We start from the raw sequence: 15,432 nt of genomic DNA, 5'->3' as shown, positions 1-15,432 counted from the left end.
CTCTCCAGGTGCAGAATCCTGATTTGTAGAGTCTGCCAGTTCCTGTGGTGTAACTATCACACCATACTCAATTTAAAACTACCACCAGGGTATCAACTGACATGCAAACATCCTGAAAAATTTACAAGGTGCTCTTGCAAGCTGGCATAAGTAGGCAACAGCACACCAACACTGCTATGTCTAGTTTAAAAATGACACTAATAAAAATCATAAATCCGGGAAAGGGTAGATTCAACATTACATGCAGTTTTTCTAGTTCAAAAATCCATGATATATTTACTAAACCAGTATTTGGAAAACAAAACAAAACAAAACAAAATTTGTTGCCTGGATGGCTATGGAAAATACTATCCTAGAGCTCTGGCTGGCCCAGAAATCCAAACGGCAGCATTAGAGGAATGGAGTCGAACATCATATGGACATCCAGAATAGAGCTTTTGAAACTTGCCTTACAACTTCCAGTTAAAACTATACGTGTGTGTCTGTGTATATGTATACACACACACACACATATACATATATATGCATATATATATTTTAAATTAAAGTTTATTGAGGTGACAATTTCTAGTAAAGTTACAAAGGTTTCAAGTGTATAATTCTGTAATACATCATCTATATATCATGTTGTGTGTTCACCACCCAGTGTCAGCTGAAATAAAAGAAATAATAATAATAACAACATATACAGAAGGTTTCCCTCTTCTTATTTAAAACACGTAAAGCAATTTTGGGAATCAAGCAGGAAAAACACCAGCCTAGTCTTTAAAGAAACCATGAGACTACCTATATGCAGTGAATTTTAAAATAGCCAGAGGAAAAAACACTAAAAGAGGATACCCGGGGCTGAGGATCCAAGAAAAGTTGGCAGACTTCCATTTGACGAAATATTTGGTATTACATAGCAAGAAAAAAATTAACACCCTGTCATTTAGAGAAAAGGGAATAGTTCCGTGGGCAGGTGGCAAGAGTAAAGAGCATCAGCTTTGGCATGTGCATGGCAGGGTAAAATCAGTCAAACAGAAGTGATATTTGCAGGAAGCTATGTTAGTATGAGACTGAAAGAGAAGAGAAATTTCTATTTTTAATTGTCCTAGAGCCACCAATTTAAGTTGGCTGCAAAGAGGTAAATTCAAATGAATTATCTTGCCTCTATTCACATCATATTCACATATAGCTCACATCATATTCACACATATAGTGAATCCTAGTCCTGCACACTTGTGTCTGCTTCACATATTGCCTTGAAAGGACAAAACAGGACTAAGACAACAACTGATTCAATGAATGGATAAATAAACCATGGTATATCTAGACAATGGAATATAATTCAGCACGAAAAAGGAATGATCTACAAAACCATGAAAAGACAAGGAGCAACCTAAATGCCTATTACTAAGCAAAAGAAGCCAATCTGAAAAGGCTATATGCTGCGACTCCAACAACATGACATTCTGGAAAAAACAAACTATGGAGATAGTAAAAAGATCGCTGGTTGCCAAGACTATGGGATAGGGAGGGATGAATAGGTAAGAGGGCTTTTAGGGCAGTAACATAGTCTGTATGATTGCATAATAATGGATGTATGTCATTATACATTATCCAAACCCATAGAAATTACATCAATAGTCAACTAAGGTAAACTATGGACTTTTGGTAGCTATAATGTGTCAGTGTCGGTTCATCAATTATAACAAATGTACCACTGTAGGATGCTGATAACAGGGAAGCTGTGCATATGTGGGTAGGAGAATAAGAGAGATATCTGTGCCTTACTCTCAACTTTGCTGTGAACCTAAATAACTGCTCTAACAAAAGTCTTAAAAAAAATGGCAATAAAAAGTAAATAAGCAACAAGAGCAACTTTACAGTGGAAATGCCGTTTTAATCCAATAACCATAGTTATCAAGAGTAATGGACACAGTGAAATCCTGTGCTACCTGATAGGGTGCAACTAGAAGAACAGCATCGCTTGTGTGGGTGGCTGCTAAAGATGCATAACCTAAATCTAACTGTGAGAAAACATGATGCAAACCCAAACTGAAGGACATTCTACCAAATATGTGGCCTCTAATCTTCAAAACTGTCACAGTCATGAAGTCACAAAGAGATTGAGAACTTTATCAGAAGAAAGAAACTAAAGGCGTGGCAATGAAATGTAATGTTATGATTACGAACTGCATGCTTTTGCTGAAAAGGACGTTCTGGGACAACTGGCAAAATCTGAGTAGAGTCTGAGATAGATAATTGTAATGTATCAATGCTAATGTGCTGATTTATGGGGGTTGTGTTGTGGTTATATAAGAGAACACCTTTGTTAAAAAAAATAAATAAATAAATAAACACTATATTAGTTGGGTGTAGAATACAGACTTCCAGAGAGAAAACAAAAGTATGAGGGGAGTTGTTTCCAAGAAGAGAAACTGAACACTAGGGAAGAAAATCTTAGAAGCCAAAGACAAATAAATAATTTAACTCCGTGAAAAATAATCAAATGATCTGTTACAAATACATGGTCAGATGGTTAAATACAATATACACTGGTCAAAATATATTTGCAACTCGTAATAAAATGCTTAGAGACTTCCATTTTCAGACACTGTAGAAGTTATTTGAAAAAAATTACGTTAAAAACTATTTAAATTGCTGAAGAGAATATAAACAACAGTTCTATAAAAGTAATAAAGGCAAGACAAGATGTCAGAACAAAATTTATGGAAAGTAGAAACTTAGATCAGTAAGTAGAACAACAGATCACAAAGCTGCTTTTTCTAAGATAATGTATTTATAGGAGAAAAGTTGCTTTTCAGCTTTGTTGTCCTCTTGGGAAAACAGGTACTCAATTTAAGGCCAAAGATATAGACTCAACATACAAACATTAAACAGTTAATATCAAATACTCATGCTATGGAACTGAAGAGTAAATTACCTTACCATAGTCAAAGTTAGAGGAATAAAGGAAAAAATATATATAAGTAAACTGAAGGTAAAGAGAAAAAAAACTGACCATGAAAAGAAGCTATAACTATAGGCTGGAGCTCACCAATATTTTGAGCGAGATTAAAGATATGTAAGTAAACCAGAGCACCTGAAAGTAAAAATCTGAAAGTCAGACAAAAGCAAGTCAATTATCTTCAAAAAAAAGAGGCAGACTGTCAGCTGATTTCTCCATAGCAACAATCTATTAATGATCCAGAAGACAGAAATTTTATCTGAAGTGGCTGCCATTCTTCAATTTTATACCCACAAAAATTTGCTTTGTAACACAAAGCCAAACATATCTTCAGATAAACAAAGGTGAAGATGTCATTGCCAGCATACATACTGATAAATATGCTGATTTCATAACAAAGGCAAGTGATCCTTCATTACATGTCTGAGATGTAAGAAGAAATAAAGAGTGAAGAGAATGCCCAACTATGACAGATGAAAAGCCCAGCTGGTTCATGATTCATGACTACATCCCTCTGCTCTGATGGACTCAGGAAAAGCAAATACATACAACTAAATTTGGTCCTACATGTGAATGCTGGCTTGTAAATAGTGACAGAATGGGTGTCAAGGAAAATTGAAAAACTCAGTGGTCTTGGAGCTTTTTCTGGGAATTTGGAAGAGACACCAATTAACTGAGAACTTCAGTGATGCAATGCTAAGCGAAGCAACAGCCAAAATAGGAAATGTTCCTTTTGAAAATTTTCTATAACAGTACACATTCTCGCAACTCAATTTTCTACATTGTAACATAATTTTAATGCTGGGCTGAGATTTAACATCTTAATTTAAAATTCTAAACTGAAGAGTTTTATATAATCTGTAAGTGCATATAGTTTAAAACGTGAAGTTTGTAAAATAACTTTTCCCTATATCACTGCTGGCTAAAATGAGATTGTTTTGAAAGATATAAACATGTTATGCATTTTGAGAATTAAAATCCAAAAGGTCGTCTGCTTAGAAAATATCAGGGTTCTGCCGGGCTTGCCTGTATTTAAAAATGCTGTTATTACCCCTTGGTCGAGGATTAGTATAAAAAGTCCCTGTAAATGCTCATTCAGGTTCACCTTATTTTGTGGTCTTTACCTACCAGGAAATAATGTTTCTATTCATCCAAATGTTCAGATGTCCTTTCATCACGAAGGTCTTTATAATCATTTAATCTAAAGGAGTCCTGGCCAGTATCAATCACATTATCCTGATTCCTTTCTTCAACGACCTTTTCTAACTAAAATTACCTACTGTATTTGTTTCACGTTGCATTCTTTGTATGGCTGCACTTAATAAGGTTCAAATGGAAAATAATTGTATACCTACACCCTTTCCACCCCATCCCACTACCAGAGTCAGGTGTCTATATATTGAGCAATTGAATGTTTTTTTGTGGGTTTTTTTTTGTGTGTGTGTGATTTTTTTGTTTGTCTTTTGGTCATAGTTGGAATAAAATAAGTAAATAAATAACACCTGAACATTTTTAGTCTCAAGAACTTCAGTTTTTAAAATGTCCAGAGAGTGTTTCCATCTGTCTAAACTCTCATATAACATGACTTTTCTCCACATGCTCGCTGGAGATCCAGTTCACCTTAGGAAGACTGCAGTGGGGAGGTCAGGACAGCTTCTCTCCATCCTCGTTCCAACTACCCCTTACCCTGCTGTAGCCAGGTTTGACTTGGTTGTATTCATTAAGAGCAAAAGGGACACAGTCTAATACAGTAGACACAGCTGGTATTTCTAGGGTTTGTGAATATTTAAAGTTGGTTTATTCTCTCATGAAGCACTTTTTTTTAGTTTCTGAGAGATCGCTCTTCTAGAAATGTCCAAGGATCACATCTTTATGAAGGACTGCACATCAAAAACCCCTTCCAAAGAAACAAACAGATCAATAAAAAATAAAAGCAGATTTCCAATCTCAGCATTTAATAACATTACTTCATGGAGTGCAAACCCCAAAACTACTTTATTTCTACTTTATTTACAAGTACGGCAGAGCTGGAATGTGGGAGGTTTGACACTTACTGTTTTGTTCTTGGCTTTTGGAGCCTGTGCTGTATGTATCTGAGACAAAAAGAATATTATAACCTTCTGTTACCCTTATTTATTATTTTCTTCTTCTCTTAAAGGCAGACGCTTTGTGAGCAGAGAAATTATACTTGCAGAACTGTGTACTTAACACCAGAGTAGGACCTAGAATATCTTCTAGAAGTTTACTGAGAGAATGAATAAATACCTCCCCTTCACAGTGGGCATGTGGAGCCCACAAGCCTGCAGTAAAGGATAATCAAGAGGCCAAATATATGCCTTAAGGATCAAACAGAACGTGAAGAAGAGCAGGCCTTGAGAGACATCCAAGTTCTAAAACAAATACGAAAGGAAACTAGGAAGGGGAGAAACATGATCCTAATAGATAGCAATTTAGAAGCAAGAGCCCAGACAGATGTAAAGTAGAAATCATGCTCTTCAGGAAAATGGAGAGGCTCTGGTAAATGAAAAGCTCTAGGGCAGGCTTCCTCACTCTTGGCACTTTTGACATTTAAAACTGGATAATTCTATAGGGATCTGGCTTATGCACTGGAAGAGTTTTAACAGCATTCCTGGTCTCTGCCAACCAGATGCTCGTATACACCCTCTCCCCAAGTTGTGATAACCAAAAACGTCTCCAAATAGAGATAAATGTCCCCTCAGTGGCAAATTTGTTCCCCAGTTAGAACCACTGATCTAAGGTATTTTGAGTTTCTCATGCTCAGTCAGGTGATATGTGGGCAACTAAGACAGTGCTAAAGGTATAGAGTTGAGATAGACCAGCAAAATATATGACCCATTTCATCATTTTCAATAATGGTATGGTTTAGAGTCAGAAAGGTGAAATGAAGTATTTAAAACTCAGGTGACGAGCAAGATGCTTCTGGAAACAAAAGCAGTTGGTTTTGAAGACAAAAAGCTTTTTAGGAACAGGGAGAAAATTTCATTGGCTGCTCAAGAAGGAGCATGAAGTTTAACCCTGGGTTATAAATTATGGAAGGACAAAGCCACGGTAAACTATGCGGAACTATGTACCTCTGGATAGAAGGGGAGATCAGGTAATCATGTGAGGAAAAGAGAATTATAAATACCTACAGTATTCTTAATCTGCTAAAATAAAAAAAAGCAACCATTATTGCTCTAGCTATTGAGAGACATTCATTCTTCATGGAAAGAGATATAAAATTAAGAAATAATTGAACACGGTCTCTATTTTTCAAGAATGCTAAATAACGGAGAACTTGACAAGACTTATGTATTCAAGCAACAATGTAAGAATTTACGTGCTCATCCTTTACTGCAGGCTTGTGGGCTCCACATGCCCACGGTGAAGGGGACGTATTTATTCATTCTCTCAGTAAATATGTATTCTGTATTTAGAGAAGGGTGATATCAATAACGTAGTTTTAGGTCAGAATGGCTTAGAGCCCCAAGAACATCTTTCATGTCTCTTAATGGTATGCGCATATGTGTTCATTACATCAAGAAAATATAGACAGTTAACCTGGCTATTTAAAAAAATAAATTACTATATTTTTACTCCCTGGAGAAAATTAGTTTACTATGCTGACTCAGAATCAAGTTTATTGTTGCCCAATTATGCTATTAATTCTGGTTTGTTTGGGGATTTTTTTTTCCAATTTTTTTTTCTCTGGTTTTGATTGATTAAAAATCCAATTTTAACATGATTTTCTCTACTTTAGAATAATTACTATATAAAATGCAGACAAAATTTGTGTAGTAAATAAAATTAGTAATTCACTTAGAACTTTATATTTGTTATAGCTAAAAGTCAATTCAAGACTATCTAGGTTAATATTATTATGTATTCTATTTGGATATTTGTAAGCCTAGAAATTTGAAATGATCTGTCCAGAACAACCGGATCAGGCAGTGGAACCCTGTGATTAATAGCTACATGTAAAAGTACTTTAAACTAATAAAAAATAGTTTATAACCACAATGTTTCTCTAATCTTAAATTGGAAAATTTGAATATTTTTTTAAGCTGATAAGAAAATTACATTTATTCTATAACATTTATATATATATACACACACATATATATATATATATACACACACACACATACACACACACACATATATATGGTATACATACATATATATGGTATACATTGGGGGTGCCAAAAAATGTATACACATGACTTGTATTCATCTTTCGTTATCAGTATATAATGATTTGCAATGTAAAAGCAACATAGTGCAAAAGTAGATTACTTGAAGTTCAACTTTTAAACGGCTTGCTTTGGAAGGTGACAAAAGGGGAGGAGGTATTATCTTTTATATAGGAAAATTGTTAAAGGTCAATATTGTGATTGTCTTGCTAAAAAGAAAAAGAACTTAAACATAACATATTTTGGCTTAGAATGTATTTTATAGAATTTTTTAGATAAAAATGCCTTTTGGTCATTGAAGGCTGAATAAAGTAATGCTTTGTGTTCATTATTGGTTCACTTGGTATCTTAGTAACAGTCATGGCAGTGACAATTAAGGTCCTGGGCTTTCTCTTTCTTTCTTTCTTTCTTTCTTTCTTTCTTTCTTTCTTTCTTTCTTTCTTTCTTTCTTTCTTTCTTTCTTTCTTTCTTTCTCTCTCTCTCTCTCTCTCTCTCTCTCGTTTTATTTTATTCTAAATGAGCTTTTAAATACTCATACACCATACATTTATGATGTAATCATATTAAAAATACATACAAGCATGTTAAATATATATATATAATGAATATACATATATATCCACTAATATAATCATAACTTTTATTTCATAGATGAAAAAATGAAGATCCAAGAGAAATCAGTTGAGTTACCCAGTGAGAGAAAATTAGTGGGAGAAACAAGGTTAGGTCCCAGGTCTTCTGATTGGCAGTTATATGTTTTTCCTACACTTGATCTTAACCAAAAGGCTGAGAAGCAATATATGCTTTTCCTAAAGTTTCCTCAGCTTTAATCTAATGAGAAGTAAGGTGTTTTTCCCTTTGCTTTAATCACTTAAGCAGAAAGGGATTTTTATCTGAGAAAGTATATGCCATCCATTCTTTACACTGTGTTTCCCCGAAAATAAGACCGGGTCTTATACCATATTAATTTTTGCTCCAAAAATTGCATTAGGGCATATTTTCAGGGGCTGTCTTATGTTTTCATGTACAATAACCTACATTTATTCAAATACAGTCCTCTCATCTTCTTCTGGAACTTCGTCATAACATACTAAATGTGTCTGTCTGGCTGACGATATTAACTGGGGCTTATTTTCAGGGTAGGTCTTATTATCAGGGCAACACGGTAGGATTTGGTTAGCTAATTGTTGCTTTTCAATTTTACTCCCGCATCATGCAATTGCTTTTCAGTCTTGTCCTCTCTCCACCAGTATAATTCTCTCCACTGCTCGCATTCTGAGCTCCCAATAAATTTCTCATTACAATGGGGTGTCTATCACTATATTCCTACTGTGTTTCCCCAAAAATAAGACCTAGCTGGACAATCAGCTCTAATGCGTCTTTTGGAGCAAAAATTAATATAAGACCGGGTCTTATATTATGTTATATAAGACCCGGTCTTATATTATGGTAAAATGAGACCCGGCCTTATATTAATTTTTGCTCTAAAAGACACATTAGATCTGATTGTCCTGTTAGGTCTTATTTTCGGGGAAACAGGGTATGTGTCTAGTATTACTCCTAAGTCTAAACTAACCTGAGACATTCAATCGATGTCACATGCCTACATTAAAGAAAGTAAAAACTGGAAGTAAAATTTCTGAAAGAAGGAAGAATATGTAATAAATTCTTTATAAGTAATGTTGGAAAGAGTATCTGGGGGATTTTAATTTTTTTATACTTCCTGAAGAAAATATATCTTAGCTTCAACTTATGTTCACTACAATGTATTTTCAGTGAAATAGTCTATATTGCATTTTATCTTTTAGGCATATATAAATTTATATATTTATATGTAAAGTAAGGTTTTTATTGCATAAGTTATTAATGCAATATAAATACTTAAAAATAAGTAATTAATACAAGTATATACTATAGACAAGGGACATTTTAAAATATATATATCATAGGTCATGACATGAATAAGTGATAGATATACAAAATGGAGTTGAAATATAAGCTAAAAATAGACACTGTACATAAGTAGTAAACTCAGAGCTACAGCAACTAATATAGTTCTGTTAATCTAATAATTCAGTACATACTGGTGGACACATTTCATAAATTACTTATGCCTGTCCTCATTAAGTAATTTTTTGATTTGCTTTTATAGAGCAGAACAAGGAAAAATAAAATTTGAGCTGTATATCAAGCTGCATGTAGCTGAAGTATTTACCAGCTTTAATGGCCCATAGTGATTTAAAATTCTAGACTAGTTTTCCCTACCAGAGAGCCAAGTGGTATCAGATGACTCTGGGAATTCAATTCAATACAAATCAGGTCAATTCAATCAACTAAATATTAAGCTCTTTTCTAACAGCTAGAAACAGAGTGATATAAAGTTCTTGATTTCAAAGTGTTTGTATTCTTTGGGGAAAAAAACAAATGAAAGTACATAAGAAGTAGCTTGACTATTATGAGAAAGTACATAATGTAAGAATAATTCAATTTACAAGGATTTATTGAATTCTCATTAAGGACTAGATGAAGGAACACAGATGCAAAGAAGCCACTAACTGCTATGTCCAGGAAGAACCAAAAGAAACTATTGATAATTTTTATGGTTCAAGTTTCTATTATTATATTTTCATGTGGTTGGTTTCATAAACTAAACATTGCCTATTCCAACAACCATACAATTTACCTTAACCCTCTGATCTTAGACATTCAATCGGATGAGGCCTGTCATTATTCCACTTCTGTGTGATTTCTGCTAATATTTTTCAGGTTGCTGTTTCTTTTCCTTCTCCTACTCAATATGACATTTAATCTTTAATCATCTTTCCCATTTTGCGAGACACTTAAAAATGACTGAAGTAATTGGAACAAGAAAAAAAAAATACCAAAGTATTTTAAAAATCAATGAACATGTATTATCTCAAAAACAGTTTTTCTAACAATAACTTTTAGCACACTTTGACTTATTTGAATGAAGCTATTAAGTTTAAGTTAATGCAAAAGTCACCAACACAGTAATGTATCTATCATAATTCTATAGAGTTAACATGTGATGTATTAACATATGATTATATTTGTTTTCCTTTTTTCAGTGTGTTTAACCTCTTTTTTCTTGACATATTTTCATAGACTGTTCATAAAAAAAAAAAAAATCAAGAACAAAAAAAAGGAACTATGCAATGAATTTTACTAAGACATTATCTAACCTTGATTAGATTCAGAAAGGGCCAAGAAAGATAATTGGAAATTAATACAATCCAATGCATAAAAGCATTTACTATTATAGTACTTGTATGTCACCCTTCTCATTCCATTTCCAACCACAACTAATTTTCCTCGCTAACTTTTATAACTGAAAGAATTATAACTCGTTTTTGTCCACATCATATTATAATAAATAAACTGATTTTGCCTGCTTGTCTTCCTATTTATTTTTCTTTTATATAAATGTATCCACTGTGGGATTTAAGAAAAATAAATAACACTCACATCTGGAATAAGTTTTTTAAATAAATAAGCAATTATTTTTGTGCTTAGGTGATATGTTAATGACATTTGCTTTCTCATTCTGTAGAATATTAAACACTTTTGAAATATCTTTTTTCTTTCTTCCTGAAGTCAACAGCAATGTGAACTATATATATATAATGCATGTAATTCATTCTCATTATATTGACATATTGTTTTCTCACTATCATTGATTTCTAACTATAAATTCTAAAATTGCGATTTTTAGTACTTCTTTAATCCATGAGTTAGTGGACAGAATTAATTCTAGTAAATTAATTCCAACTTTTATCATACTATATTTACTTAATCCAGTTTTTCAAATTATACTTTGTATTCCATCAACAAAAATTGCTTTAGGAATATTTAGAGAATCAAATTTATAAGAATGATGGTCTTGATGACCTTCAAATAAATTGTTCTTACTGAGACATATAAGGAAAGAATGTAAATATTTACCATTTCCATACAGACTTACCTTGCCTACGTATTGATAATCAGATCCAGTATATTCCTCCAGTAAGAAGAATTGATTCCACATCCAACCACGTTTTTGACGATGCAGAATTTTGCCATCACTCCTAGGTACACGTGAGCCCAAAATTCTTTGCTGAGGCACAGGAGTCCTTTTGAACATTATCTCCGGAGAACAGAAATGTGGCAGACATACCCAGAATAGAAACAGTAGCAAAAAATGATATATTGTCATAGTTCACTTCTTGAAAACTCCCAACGTGGATGAAGAGAAAGCAGTCCTTTCTATTTGGTTGAATTTTACTGTGTTTCAGCTGGTTTCCAACATTTCATCAATGTTTTGGTCATGTTTCCAAAAGCTTCAACCAAAGAAACAAATAAAGAAAAGTCAATGGACGATATTGTGAATGTAACTTCTCACTTTGAATTTAATGTGATGACGATTAATGAATAACAGCAACCAAAATATCTACTATCCCTCTTTTACATAATGATCAGTTTGGGGAAACATTACTTGTCTAGTAACATGTCTACAACTGAAGATAAGATAATGGTAATTTCTTTCAACATTCTAAAGAAGGGACACATAAAGCTATTTCTTTTTTTCTTTTGGCACTTCAACAGGTTTTAGGAAGTATAATTTCTATATAGAGTGGAGATGTAGTTAATTTTGCATGTTAATTTTTCCAGAGTAATTTAACATAAATTAAAACACTAAAAACAAAACGGCGATTTAAATAAGCTAAAGAAAACATGCATCTGGTGTGCAATGCAATGATATTTAAATGACTCTTAAACAGCTGCACAGTTTCTTCAAATTCTTAATCCTGCTCAAAGGTAATATTAAAGCCAAAAACAAAAACAAAAAATAGGAGTGCTGTTGGCTGAAGGCCTCTCCTCTCTTCCCCTCAGATTGGTCTATGGAACACCTAGAGTTTCCTGAAATAGAAAAAATTCACTACTACAGCAAATAGATTTTTAACATAATTAATACTATTGTCTAGAAGGATTGAATTATGTTTTCAGATGTACCTTTGATGTTTTTGGGAAATTTGTCCACTTCTAACCACACCCACTGCCACCCTGCAGGTCTAGAACTCCAAGATGCCCCAGACTGTACTTCACCTCTCTTCCTAAACTTATTTTCTCAACAAAATATCCCCCCGTAATCTTGTTAAAATGTAGGTTAGATCATGTCACTTCACTGCAAAAAAATTTCAAACACTTTTTGTGTCACTTTGATTAAAACCCGAATTCTGACAAGGACCTACAATTCTGCACTTGGTCTCCTGATTGCTGGTCACTTCTTCTGACCTCATGTTTTACTTCAGTCCCCCACCCCAAAATTGATTCCTTTCCAGCCAAAATGTTGTTTTTACTTCACTTTGTAACAAGTCATAAGCACCTCTTCTGAACCAGGACCTTTCTACGGTTCCGTCTCTCTGGAATGCTTTTCTCTGTAGATATCAATTTCAGTAGATCACTTCCTTCCTTTAGGTATTTCTTGAAACCACCTCTACATGTCATATATATCAGTATACTACATGTGCTTTATTTATTTATTGTGTGTATATTCTGTCTACCTGCTATAAACCTATAACGGAAATTTTGCTCTTTTCTTTGTTATTATTTTCACAATGTCTAGAACAGAATCTTGCACCTAGATGCTCAATAAACACATTGATTGAATGAATTAATGAATGAATTATAAGTTGATTCAAATATTTGAGTACCTTAATTCCTCTTGGAAACTATGTTAAGATTTATGTATGGATATACACATTTTAAAATTTTAATAATTTAGTTTTATTCTTCATTTATATTATTGTTAGCATATGTTTTATTTTAAATATTTGATTTTGTTTTGTTGTTATTGTTGTTGTTGCTTTCCATTAGGCATGCATTTTATGTCAGGATATAATAAAACATTTGTTATAAAAGGTGGTTTGAGGACCGAAAGGATTGAGATCCACTTCTCTAATATGGCAATGCATTCTAAGTAGTCCAGCACTGACATTTATGCTTTCATCCACAATGATTTGTAAGCAATCTCTTTACTTTTGTTGTTTTATTATTAAGAAGATTTAAAGGTTAATGCAAACATGCTTTAGAAATAAGATTAATGTTGAAGCAGTATTTCTCTTGAGTGTATTAAATGACAGGGAAGCTCTCCAAAGCCTGTGAAGCATACAACAGGACAGATGTAAACTGTATTAAAATACATCATGTAATGCTATACTTGGAGTATAGAAATTATCTGATGCATAAATGGTTTTACATCACAAAACACTGACTTTACAGAAACACGAATTGATTAAATTATAAGTAATAGGAACATTTACCAAAATTATGTTTGTCTTTTAAAATGCCTTTTCAAGACATTTTAGATGTTTGTGTGGTTTTTTTTTTCAGAAACACTGTTAAGAGTTGGGGGAGAGTTTGTGTAATTCAGGGTTTCTGCTCAATACTATAAGCGCTTTAAAACTTATTGAAGTAACAGTCACTCTTATTTCAGCTCTCTTTTTTCATTTAAAAATATTTGTCAGCAACTATATGTTATAATAATTTTCAGTACAATTCTACCATTATCTATTATTTTAGAAGCTTAAGCACCAATATGTAGGAGAACGAGTAGGTGGATATTGTATCTGTAAGAGTTGTTAGTAAATAATTAGAGTTGCACATATGCATGAGATTTGTTTTCATTATTGTTCTTGTTTTTATTATATTTAATGATACATTTACTGAAGGATCTATAGCAAAATGCATCATTTCACACTGGTTGAAGATCATTAAAATACAGTCAAAACATTTTTACATAAATATTATTCGAAAAAAGCATTTCAAACAGTGACAAGATCAAATAAAAATAAGAAAAGCAAAAGTTTTCAATGTTGATTAATTTTTTTTGATTAATAGAATGGGCCCAAGATAAAGTCAAAAACATTTTCTCTGTTTTCTTTTAGAATTTCTGTAGTCTTATTTCTTACATTTAGGTCTATGGTCCATTTTCAATCAACCTGGGTATATGGAGCAAGACATGAAGGCAAGTTCTTTGTTTTGCTTATGAATATCCAATTGCTCCAGCATCAGCAACCTTTCTCTACTGAAGTGCCTTTGCACCTTTGTCAAAAATCAGATGTCCATGTGGGCCTATTTTTAGAATCTCAGGTTTTTTATATTAATCTATTTCTCTATATTTATACCAGCATTGTGTGTTTATTACTGCAATTTATAAGTCTTGAAATTGGATAATGTTAGTCCTCCAAATTTGCTCTTCTTTAAAAAAAATAAATTATTTTATGTTTTTTGCATTTTCCGTTTAATTTTTATAATTATCTTGTAATTTATATATAAAAGCCTGTGGGGATTTTGATTGGGATTCCATGAATCTTTAGATGAATTTGGGGGAAACGGATATCAGAGCAACCTTGACCCATGAACCTTTTATATCTCTACATTAATAAGTTCTTCTCAGTAATATTTTATAGATTTTAGCATACAGGTTTTGCTGAACTCTTTGGATTCATAAGAGATGGGAAGACTCAGGGCAAACTACTGCTTCCAAGATTGGAGAGACAGACAGGCGGATAGAGAGAAGCATGGCTTATGATGAGTAGAAACTCATGAGCAGAAACCACCCCAGAATCAGTAATGGGGTGGGAAACCTGAACTGGAATTGACAAACTGCTGGAGTCTCAGTGCACACAACTCTGAAAATTAATAACTCCAGGGGGACCCAGTCAGATTGCAATTCAATATTGTGAGATTTATCTGCAGGAGCTCGACCTGGTTTCCACAGTAAATATCTGAGAAAAATTCCCTTATGCTTCCGATAAGGGGAGGGGAAAGGAAACATTTTGAAATACTTCTGTTCTTAACAAGAGAAATACCTCTGATCACTCTGTTCTTAACAAGGCCTGCCCTCAAAAGAAACTAATTACCAGAGCCTAACTGACCTGGGGAAAGCGAAACATCTAATCCAGCCAACCCTCTTTACCATCCCGTCCCAAGTAAGGAGGGAAAAAAATTGAGAAATCCCTGTGAGGTTCACAGTGCAGAGGCGTGAGCTCACTGAGAAACACTGGTACTGATTGTGGGCTATAGGACACTGCCTCCATTGCCACACTTAACCCTCACATTACTGAAGGACTGTTATGGCAGTACCATTTCCCAGTACATCATGTCTGGCTATCAAGGGGGGGAAAAATACAAGGCTTACCAAAAGGTGAAAAGCACAGATTGAGGAGACAGAGTAAGCATGAGAACCAGACATGGCAGAGACATTGGAATTATCAGCCAGGGAAT

General features: G+C 33.5%; 1 protein-coding gene across 4 annotated transcripts in view; it reads right to left on the bottom strand.

Moving 5' to 3' along the window:
* Window positions 1–15,432, bottom strand: part of CDH10 (cadherin 10) — a 145,870-nt gene that overhangs the window by 75,371 nt on the left and 55,067 nt on the right. For all 4 annotated transcript variants that reach the window (XM_074329047.1, XM_074329048.1, XM_074329049.1 and 1 more), the window contains exon 2: window positions 11,129–11,483. In XM_074329047.1, coding sequence (XP_074185148.1) covers window positions 11,129–11,359 — 231 coding nt within the window. In that variant the 5' untranslated portion in view covers window positions 11,360–11,483. The remainder of the gene's footprint in view (window positions 1–11,128; window positions 11,484–15,432) is intronic.

The sequence above is a fragment of the Rhinolophus sinicus genome, linkage group LG03, assembly GCF_036562045.2.
Source record: "Rhinolophus sinicus isolate RSC01 linkage group LG03, ASM3656204v1, whole genome shotgun sequence".
Lineage (NCBI taxonomy): Eukaryota > Metazoa > Chordata > Mammalia > Chiroptera > Rhinolophidae > Rhinolophus > Rhinolophus sinicus.
This window is presented reverse-complemented; position numbering and strand designations above follow the sequence as displayed.